The sequence below is a fragment of the Nesoenas mayeri genome (genome assembly GCF_963082525.1).
Source record: "Nesoenas mayeri genome assembly, chromosome: 1".
NCBI classification, from domain to species: domain Eukaryota; kingdom Metazoa; phylum Chordata; class Aves; order Columbiformes; family Columbidae; genus Nesoenas; species Nesoenas mayeri.
The window spans coordinates 7,401,352-7,412,122 of record NC_137541.1 but is presented as its reverse complement, the minus strand read 5'-3'; the positions used below and the strand labels follow the sequence as shown (position 1 = coordinate 7,412,122).

Genomic DNA, 10,771 nt, shown 5'->3' with positions numbered 1-10,771 from the left:
CGTGTAATGAGGGGCACAAAACTGACCCCAGGATTCAAGGTGGGGCCTCATCAGTGCCTGGTACAGGAGGATGATCACTGCCCTGCTTGCCACGCTGTTCTGGAGCCAAGCCAGGACGCCGCTGGCCTTTTTGGCCACCTGGGCACACTGCTGGCTCATATTTAGCCAACTGTTGATCAACACCCCCAGATCGTTTTCCTCCAGGCAGCTTTTCATCCGCTCTTCCGCAAGCCTGTAGCATTGTTGATCCGTGGCACAACAGCTGGAGGCTGGCAACCAGCAGTGTACCCCAAGGGTCTATAGCGCATCCAGTCCTGTTAAACACCTTCATTAATAATCTGGATGATGGGGCAAAGTGTACCCTCAGTGAGTTTGCAGAGGACACCAAACTGGGAGGAGTGGCTGATGCAGCAGAGGATCGTGCTGCTGTTCAGAAATACCTCAAAAGGCTGGAGAAATGGGCTGATGGGAACCTCATGGACTTCAACAAGAAGAGCCAAGTTCTGCACATCAGGAGGAACAATCCCATGCACCAGTACATGCTGGAGGCTGCCTGGCTAGAAGCATCTTGGCAGAAAAGGACCCATGAGTCCTGGAGGACACATGGTTGAACATGAACCAGCACTGTACACTTGCAGCAAAGATGATAAATGGTATCCTAGGCCACATTAGATAAAGTATGGCCAGCAGGTCCCCTCTGCTCAGCACTCGTGAGGCCACACCTGACCAGTTCTGGGCTCCTCAGAACAAAACAATATTGGAGAGAATCCAACAAAGGGCCATGAAGATGATGAAGGGACTGGATCACCTCACATATGAGGAAAGCCTGAAAGCTGGGACTGTTCAGCCTGGAGAAGAGAGAGCTCAGGGATTTCTTATCAATGCCTGTAAATAATTGAAAGGAGAGTGCAAAGAGGACAGAGCCAGGCTCTTTGCAGTGGTGCCCAGTGACAGGACGAGAGGCAATGGGCACAAATCGAAACACCAAAGGCTCCATCTGTACATCATGAAACATCTTTTTACCGTGAGGGTAACCAAGCACTGGAACAGGATACCCAGGAAGGTTGTGGAGTCTCCATCCTTGGAGATATTCAGAAGCCAACTAGACAACCAATGGGCTCTGGGTGGCCCTGGTTGAATGGGGAAGGCTGGACCAGATGACCTCCAGAGGTCCCTTCCAAACTCAACCATTCTGTGATTCTGTAAAGTTTATGTGAATACAGGCCTGGGAGGCACGAGGGCTACTGGCGAGTTACCTTTCCACAGGCTTGGTGGAAGGGTTGATTGCCTTCACAACGGGGAAATCAAAGAGTATTTTTTTCCTTCAAATGAAACCGTGGTTATGTGTTTTTGGAACAGGTGAATCTGGATTTTGCAACTGAATCAGTTATGACGCCACAGTTGGCTGGGGATTTTATGATATTCGTCATCCTTGGAGAGGAGCCACTTGTGTTTCTTGAGGCCTGTACAGTTGGTTTTATGAAGATTTATAACATCCAATTTGGGAGAAAAAGAAAAGTGAATGACCAGCTATGGGACAGGTAACATGTGGCTAACAGAATAAAGCGTAGTAGACATGTGGCTTTGAATATTGATTTTTTCAATGTATTATTAGAACAAAGGAACCTTGAAAATAATGTTGCAACATTATGTGATTTTGCAGAGTTGACGGCAGAGAGGCAGAAAAGGCTGATATAGTCAAATATTTCTATTCTGTGCTTGAGGGGAAAAAAGACAAATGGTACAGGCAGATTGCATGATGATGAAATACTTTTCCACAGTGATTAAGCAAATATCAGTCAAATAGCAGATATCAATGTGGTTTTGCGTTAAAGCAGACCGTTTGTTGAATATATCCTGATTAGCACTGACAGGAATAGGTTTGAATATTACAAATCTTCTAAAGTTAAAAAGGACTAAGTGAGATGGTTCAGCCATACAATGTGGATCTCGGAGAAGTAATGGAATATTTGTACATATGAGTTCACTTACTGGTTTGATCAAATCTAAGCATGGGCTTATGGAATATATGTCTTGTCAAGTCACCTTTGTTGTTTTTTTTTCTGTGATTCAAAATTTAGGTATTGAAGACTGAAAGTACTTTTCAGGCTTTTGTCAGCTTCGTCATCTTGTGTAGGACATGGTAACATGTGGTAAAAGCCTGACTGTAACGATACCTAGGTCAATAAAAGGTTTTGTTGACTTTGGCTCATGTCTGAATGTGAGAAAGTGATACCTGTGCCAGCAGAAACACCGTTGCCAAGGGAATCTGCTCCCACTCTTCAAGGGGACTCTCCAGGCGTGACTCTTCTGGCACAAGGGATCCTGTCCTAGAGAAGACACCTGTGTGAGCCTGACTCAGTACTACCTGATATTCTGGCTAAGAAAACTAGAAATGCTTCAAAATCAAGGTTGTATATGCCAAGCAGTATGCACCTGACTACCTAGCACATCTAAACTTGCAGTACTTTGAACAGAAAATCATCATCAGCTGGGAGCATTGCTAAAGGGGTTATAGTCCTTGCCACTTTAGCAGTTATCTCAGCCCAAGAAAACCACCCACAAAGTAAGTCCTGACAAAGTTTGTCAGCTGGAGGTGTGTGGTGAAGAGAGGTGGTTTTGGATCCGAGTGTCTTGGTGGACTGGACATACGCAAATGTGATTTATTTGAAGAGGACGAGACGTGAGTTTGTACACCTTGAAAAAGCACATGCACTAAAACATAGCTCCTTTCCAGGAAATAGTGACTATAAATAATCTAAAAGTTTAAAAATCGTGGGAATGAAACAGATGGATCTGAAAAAGTTATGTGAATATCAGCTCACTTGGCAAAAAAGATCATTTTCTGGATTTGGCTACAAGGAAATACTGAGTACATCTACAGACTCTCCATTAGGCCAGTATTTGGCACAACTGTGATTCTTCTTTGAATACTGTGTGCATGTTTGGTGCCAGTAATTGAGAAAACATATTGAAAAAGTGAGGAAGAAGAGCTTCAGGAATTAAAACAAAATGAAAGACATGCTTTATTTTTGAGACTCAGGAAATGAGAGCTACTTGGTTTTCTTTTGGTAAGTTAGTAGGAAAACTTGATCAGTATGTACACAAATGAAACAGGTACTTCATAAGGAAAAGCTTTCTGAGATATCAAAGGTAAAACAGGATTTACTTGCACTTACAAAAGACAGTTCCAATATAGTCTTAGCTCTGTGGGAATGTGGTATAAATACAGCAGGCGCTTTTGTTTCCTTTCAAAGTTTTAGTGATAGTGGATTTTATTCATGTTAGAAAAGTAGCAATATGCTTAAACAAAAAAAAATGCCAACATTTCTTGACGTAATTCCCCTGAAATTGATACTTAAGCCTAATGTAACACTGAGTCTGCCTTTTCGAACCAGATCCAAACCAAAGAATAATTCAGAGGGATCCACTGACAGGCTACAGGAGTGGTGCCTTTGGAAAAGAAAGCTCCAACACTAACAGGGAGTTACCGTCCCCATTTAACCCCTTTTTTTCTCTGTTTAGCACACGGATCTTCTCCATTCTAGTGCGTCAGTTTAATCAATCCAGCAACTCAAGATATTTTGGCAAGCGAATGAAAATCTTTGTGTAGCAGGGACACTTGAATGACCTGTGTAAATAACAAGCGTGATTTTCGTCCTCTCAAGCTTTTCCAGACAGAGGTTTTTAGATGTGTCTGGAAAATAAGCAATGAAGTGAAACCAGGGAGGAGAGCTCTTTCCTGGAAAAAACAAAACAAACCTAACCTGTCTAGTCCTGTACCAGCTGGCAGAGGATACTTAAAACTCTGCATCAGTAATCAGAGCCTTATATTTGGGCTGACTCTTGCCTGCAAATAAACGGTGGCTTTAACAGCTGAATAATCTCATTATGCACATCCAGGCCTGCACCTGCTGTCACGGCCAAATATTTCTGTCTACTCCTTGTTAAGTCTAGAGGGGTGTAAACACCTTCCCAGCACTAAGACAAAGCTTCTGGCAGAATCCGGTGTCTAAATGTAAAAGGGATACCAGACCGGTGCTCTGAAACTCCATGTTGTGGCAGCTTTTCCAGCTTGGGAAACTTCAGAGTTGCCCAACAGCCAAGCCGTGCCCAGGCGCGCAAATTGTGCATGTTTCCAGTACATTGGGAAAGTTTTGTGCAACCACATTTACCGTTGTCAAATGCTTTCAGATGCCACGCAAGGATATTGACAGGAGGATGAGGCAGAGATACCACATTTAGACTACAAACCACAAACGATGATATCATAAAATAATCAATTATAAAATAAGTTTATATTATGCCACTGTTATTCCCAGTATTTTATCACAGTGAAAACAAATGAGGCAGCACCGTGCCAGTGCAGCCACCGCACGGTCCCCTTAGAGGGGCCGCTCTCAACACGACAACCAACACGACACGACATGACGTTTCATGACCAAAAACACACCACCGCAGTGACGCCACGCAGGGTGACGAAGTGAATCGTGCACGGGCACGGCCATGGAAGCGCCATTCAGGGTCAAATATCATCCAGGAGACCACATCTGGAATATTGTGTCCAGTTCTGGGCCCCTCAGTTCCAGCAAGACAGGGAACTGCTGGAGAGAGTCCAGTGCAGGGCAACAAAGATGCTGAAGGGAATGGAGCATCTCCCGTGTGAGGAAAGGCTGAGGGAGCTGGGGCTCTTGAGCTTGGAGAAGAGGAGACTGAGGGGTGACCTCATTAATGTTTATAAATATGTAAAGAGTGAGTGTCAGGAGGATGGAGCCAGGCTCTTCTCGGTGGCAACCAATGATAGGACAAGGGGTAATGGGTACAAACTGGAACATAGGAGGTTCCACTTAAATCTAAGAAACGTATTCACAGTGAGGGTGACAGACACTGGAACAGGCTGCCCAGGGGGGTTGTGGAGTCTCCTTCTCTGGAGACATTCAAACCCACCTGGACACCTTCCTGTGTAACCTCATCTGGGTGTTCCTGCTCCGGCAGGGGGATTGGACTGGATGATGTTTCGAGGTCCCTTCCAGTCCCTGACATTCTGTGATCCTCCCGCCCCTCCGGCTCCGAGGGACGCGCCCCCGGTAGCACCGATTCCCCCCCCCCGCCCCCCGGTACTTCCGCCCCCCGGTACTTCCGCCTCCGCAGCCTCCCGGTAACCCGAGCGGACCCGCCCGCCGCCAGGACCCCGCTTGGGGCTGCCCTCCGCGCTGCCTGACCCGCGCCCACCGGGAAGCGCCTATCGCCGAGCCATCTGGAGCCGCGGCGACGGCGCGATTAGTCGGCGCCGCCCTATCTATCGGGCTTGGGCATCGCGAGGCGGGCGTCGCAGGCGCGCCCGGGGCGGTGCTGTCGTCAGGCAGCGCGGCGGGCGCCCCGGCAGGGAGCGCGGCGGGCGGTGTGAGGGGATAAGAGCGAGGGGGCCTCGCGCGCCGAGGAGGGGGCGGTAGCGGAGTAGGTGTCGCTGTCTGGGAGGCCGGGCCGATGTCTGCACCGGGCGGAGGTAACGGGCCTGAGGCGGGGGGAGCGGCGGGGCTGCCGGCCGGTTGGGGAGGACGGTTCGGGAGGGCGGTTCGGAGGGTGAGGCGGCGCCGTGGTGTGTAGGGAGGAAGGCCTAGGGGGAGCGGGTTCCTCAGGGCTGAGGCGTCCCGGGGCAGAGCGGCCTGTGAGAGTGAGGAGGAGGAGGAGGAAGGGCTGGGGTGAGCGTGCCCGCGGGGCGCGGGGAGGCGCTGACAGGGAGAGGGGCAGGTGGCTGGTTTTTGTTTATGTCTTATTTTCCTTCTCCGGCTTGCGGTGCCAAAGGGGAAGGCAGAGCCCAAGGAGGCGGCCGGGTTGTTGTAGAACCTGCCTACATTGACATGTGTGGGGCCGTCCCGGAGGAAGCAAGGAGGATTGTTGGCCATATCGCCTTTTGCTCCGCGTATATTTCGCGAACTGTCTGTAGGCCTCTTTTTGTGTGTGTGTTTTTTCCCCCCCTCCTCAGTGAAAAGGCTGTTCCTGCAGATCTGACAGCAAAACACTTTCTCAGAGAGATATTGAATCGAAAGTAAAACTGCCCGACTGGTGAGGGCCTGCCCTCCCTGCCACTACGTGCAGGGGCTTCTTTGCACTATAATTCCCTGTCTTGTTCTATGTCTCGTCTTTCAAAACTTGCGCCTAAGTTTATTTTCTTCTCATTAATCATGGTATTTTCTTATAGTCCTTCTCTTACTTTAAGAGAAATCTCAGTTGCATTTTAATTATTGAAACTTAATTTTCTAGTGGGTTATGGGATTAAGAAGTTTATTGGTCAGAGGTTATTCAGCAGGTCGGAAGTGGGACATCTTGCCTACATTCTTTATCTCCCTTACCTCTCTTTTAATAGAATAGCTGCATAAATGATTGTTTATGTGATCAATTTAATTTCCAGTAGCCGTAAAAAAAAGAACTTGAAAAATCTCTATATTTATAGTTCAATAAGGCTGTATTTCTTCCTCCCATACTTGTGTTTGCAAGGATTGAGATTCCGATTCGTGGTACTGCAGTCTTCAAGAATAGGCTATTTTATTGATTTGAGAGGATTTAAGCATGTCAGGCTGAGGTGTTGACGTTTATCCGTTTATTCTGAGTAGTGGCTATATTAATGAACCTGAATAACTTTTATGAATTTTTGGTTTCTTTGAGAATAACTACACAGATGCTTTCTTTTAGATGTTGCCTGCATATTTCAAGACCCGTTCCTTAAATTTCTGAGCCTAGAGTACCATGAACCCAGTTTTAAAAATGCTGAGATTGGTATTAAAAAAAAAAAAAAGAAATTCAGTTAAAATAAAAAATTTCTTAACTGAGAATGATTTAAGATAGGTCAAATAGTAAAAAAAAAATAAGAGAAATCATTTTATTTGGAAAAATGGCATCTGTAAGTGATGGAACTTAGAAAGTGTTGAAACATCTAAATGTCACTACAGAAATGGACTGCTGAGAGTCCAAAACCATATAGAATACTTGTCTTCTGTGCCTGTTCTAATTTTCAGCTGTGAGCACCAGTTCTTCCTATCTGTTGACTTATGAAGTTAATGTCATTATCTTGCCTTTTCATCAGTGCATTTACATCCACCCTAGGTATTAAATAGAAGTTCTCTTAATTTTTTCTTAATGGTTTTTAATGAAAGTTTCTTTTCTTGTTTCCTTACCATTCCATTAATCTGGACCAAAACATATATCTCGAGCCTTATTGCCTATGGAAGTGAGACCCAGGCGAGCATGCTGCCTGTTTCCGTTTTTCCTTCCTTCCCACAGCGTTTGAACCTTTCAGCCAGTTTCAGTCAAATTAGATGCATGTTTTGAAGGTATAAACTTTCCACAGATCTTGTGATAGCTGACAGTGGAGGAGAAGTAACAGGGTTTAAATGAACATTCTTGCTGAGGGAAGGGCTGTAACACACTCTCAGTGAATCATAGAATGTCCTGAGTTGGAAGGGACCCACAAGGATCATCGAGTCCAACTCCTGGACACTGACAGCAGACAGTTGTGTTTTGTCTGTGCGGTTGGCTGACACTGTGCGGAGCGGTGAATCAGTCTCTGTAGAGCTGGGAGGAAGCAGCCGTGCTGTCTCCTGCCATCAGTGCTTGGTGGATATAAACAACCTGGCTGTACGGTCCGAAGGGTTTGTGAGATAAGGAACTATCTATGTAGCAGGTAGTCAGGAGTACAGCAACATGTGTGTTCTGTGACACAGAACAGAAATCTATTATCAACTAGATTGTTGGGGTTTTTTGGTCACTAGTGTTCATGGGGTAAGAACAGTTACAGTAATACTGCTTTGTGGTGAGAATCACAGTGTGCCTGATTGTGCTCCATACTTTTTCTTCTTATCCCATCTTATTTGTTTTGTTTTTATACAAGGAAGTGTCAGATACAGCTTTAAAACAGAATTGTGAGTTCCTAAAATTAATAAGACTTTGAGTAGTGTAATGATTTTGGTAAGTGATCATGTTGTTAAAAGTCGTGTTTAGCTGTTGTTTGTTTGTTTTTTCTTTCCCAATTGTAATTGAATTGCCCTGTTAACAACAGGTGGGGGACCAAGATAAAAGCTGAAGTATTGGAATTGTGACATGTCTTTCCAGCACTTCTTTAATGAAAGAACCCTCTTTTCCCACTGTGTTGTGTTTGGGGTTTTTTTTTTTGTGTTGGTGGTTGTGGATTTTTTTGGTTGTTTTTGTTTTGTTGTTGTTCTCGTTGTTGTTTTGTTTTTGTTTTTTAACATAGTTCCAATGTATGATATTTCAGAATCTAATAATTTTTTAAAAATGAATGTATTTTTAATGAATGTGGGGTTTTTTGTTTAGTAGACCTCTTGCTGAAAAACTTTTAAATACAATTATTGGAGAGTCTCATGCAATGTTGTAATGGACCTAATATTACTAGTATGATAATATGGTGATGTTTAAATGTGAAAAGCTTCCCTTTCAAACCCCTTTTGTTAAAAATGGTGGGAGAGATAGTTTAGCTGTCTCAAATTGATGGAATTTCCAATGTGGATTCAGAATGAGAAAAGATTAATAAACTTATTATTGAATTTGAATTTTCATGTCCCAGATGGATCTTCTTCAATGTATGTTAGCTTTTGGATCCTTAGCCAAATGAAACTAAAGTTTAGAGGGCTATAAACACCAAAGATGCTAAAGCTTCTGCAAGTCCTCAGAAGAACATTGAGTAGAGAGAAAAATTTGAGCCTTCGATAACTCTTGATAGTTGTAGCCTTTGCACTATCGTGTCCGTTTATTCCTCTGGCAGGGAGGTTATGTGTACGTCATAGTCAGCACAGCGCACTCTTCCAGCTGGTGCTTGTGCTATACAGAGTGCTTGAGATGAGTGGGACATCATGGAAGAGGTGAGGAAGGAGGGGAACAAGGTGAAGCCTCATCACAAGGACGACAGTCAGTGCCTGGAACAGGTTGACTGGAGAGGTTGTGTAGTCTCATTCCCTGACGGTTTTCAGAACTGGAGCCTGGAATCATCTTGTCCGACCTCATAGCTGGCCCTACTTTGAGCAGGAGGTTGAACCACTTGAGGTCCCATCTAACCTGTATTATCCTATGGTCCTAAGTAGAGGTAGTAGAAAGAGGAGTATTCTTAGGAGATCTGTAGAAAGGTCAGGGAGGTGCAGGTGCTTGCTGATGAATCAAATATTTAAGTTACGGATACTTTGCTTTCATCAGTCTTGGATTTTTTTTTTCCGATGAACTTTTGTTTATGTTACAAGATCTTGTATTCCTCTGCATGTAGAAACTTGTACTTCACATTTCGTGCTGAAGACAACTTCTCAGTATAACACTATAATGAAATGCTTGGTTTTTACCCGTTGTTAGGTCCATTACTTAGTTCAAGAAAGCTTACCTTAAACCTGTATTTTATTCTAATGAGTCAGGCATTTGTGAGTTATCTTAATGAAGAACCAAGTTGAGTATGGGTGGGCTGTGAAAGTGACTAATATATCAACAACAAATTAAAAGTACTTATTTTCTTGTGATTCTACAGACTTGCCTGGGTAACACAATGCCAGCTGAGCGCAAAAAGCCAGCAAATATGGAAGAAAAAGAATCTTCTTTAAATAACAAAGAAAAAGAATTTAGTGAAAGGCGACCAGTGAGCACCAGGGAGAAGCCAAAAGAAGATGTCAAGGTCGGCATTAAGAGAGAGAGTTTAAAGGTTCCTGAAGATAAAAAGAAAAAACTAGAAGAGGATAAAAGGAAAAAGGAAGACAAGGAGCGGAAGAAAAAAGAAGAGGATAAAGTAAAGGCAGAAGAAGAGCAAAAGAAGAAAGACGAAGAAGAAAAAAAGAAACTTGAAGAAGAGGAGAAAAAGAAACAAGAGGAGGAAGAGAAAAAGAAACAAGAGGAAGCAGCTGCTCAATTGAAGTGAGTTGCCTTTTAATGGTACTAATTGTGCCAAATGCTGTAGTCTTGCTATCAAGATTATGGGCATGATTATAAAAGATTAACTCTTTGAGTTACTTATAACATTACATAAAACTTATTATAGATTTTATATGACTAGCCAAGTATGCTTTATGACTTCTACATAGTTTTGAGTTTTCACCTTTAACCTCTGTTACTTTATGTGAGTTACTAATACAAGTTTTTGATAGTGTTCTCCACGTGATGACTATGTAATGCACAATTATACTTGAATAAAGGAGCACAAGTTTCTTTTAAGATGGAGAAGTGTTAGTGTAATGAAGTTGGGAGTACAGGCTCTAACAGGTCCACAGACCATAACAGGAGCAAATCCACTGTGAGGGATGGCTGTCATTTCTTTTGATCAACCATGGGCATTTGGTACCTCGAAGACAAACATAGAATGTAACCTGGCAATTTAATATGTGATATTACCAAGACGATGTTTTGTAGTATGTTATCAGAAGGTACTACAGTGTTGAATACAGCACTTTTAAACTAAGAAAGAAGCCAAGATTCCAGACATTCTTGTATTTGAAATATGTCACTTTTTAAGACCGAGGCAATGTTGTAGCTCAGTTCTAGCTGGGACAGATGTATTTCATCTATTTACAATTTTCTCTATAATTTTGGTAGTCTGAGAAAAAAAGAGATTTCCCTTAACTGTGTAGTACATTAACCTGATGAAAGTTGTATTCTTCTCTAAGAACTTCATCTCCACCTGGAGTAAATTAAATTTTATATTTTCTAAGTCTGTTTGGATTAATATGTTCTGCATAGAAATATTTTGAGAAAATATGTTCTGCAATAAGTGGTACTTGCCTTTTGC

General features: G+C 43.4%; 1 protein-coding gene across 4 annotated transcripts in view; it reads left to right on the top strand.

Moving 5' to 3' along the window:
* Positions 1-5,399: 5,399 nt before the first annotated feature.
* The window catches only part of UPF2 (UPF2 regulator of nonsense mediated mRNA decay), a gene marked incomplete at its 3' end in the record, with an annotated part of 60,637 nt that continues 55,265 nt past the window's right edge, over positions 5,400-10,771 (top strand). For all 4 annotated transcript variants that reach the window (XM_080364019.1, XM_080364021.1, XM_080364018.1 and 1 more), the window contains exons 1-2: positions 5,400-5,506; positions 9,524-9,903. In XM_080364019.1, coding sequence (XP_080220145.1) covers positions 9,542-9,903 — 362 coding nt within the window. In that variant the 5' untranslated portion in view covers positions 5,400-5,506; positions 9,524-9,541. The remainder of the gene's footprint in view (positions 5,507-9,523; positions 9,904-10,771) is intronic.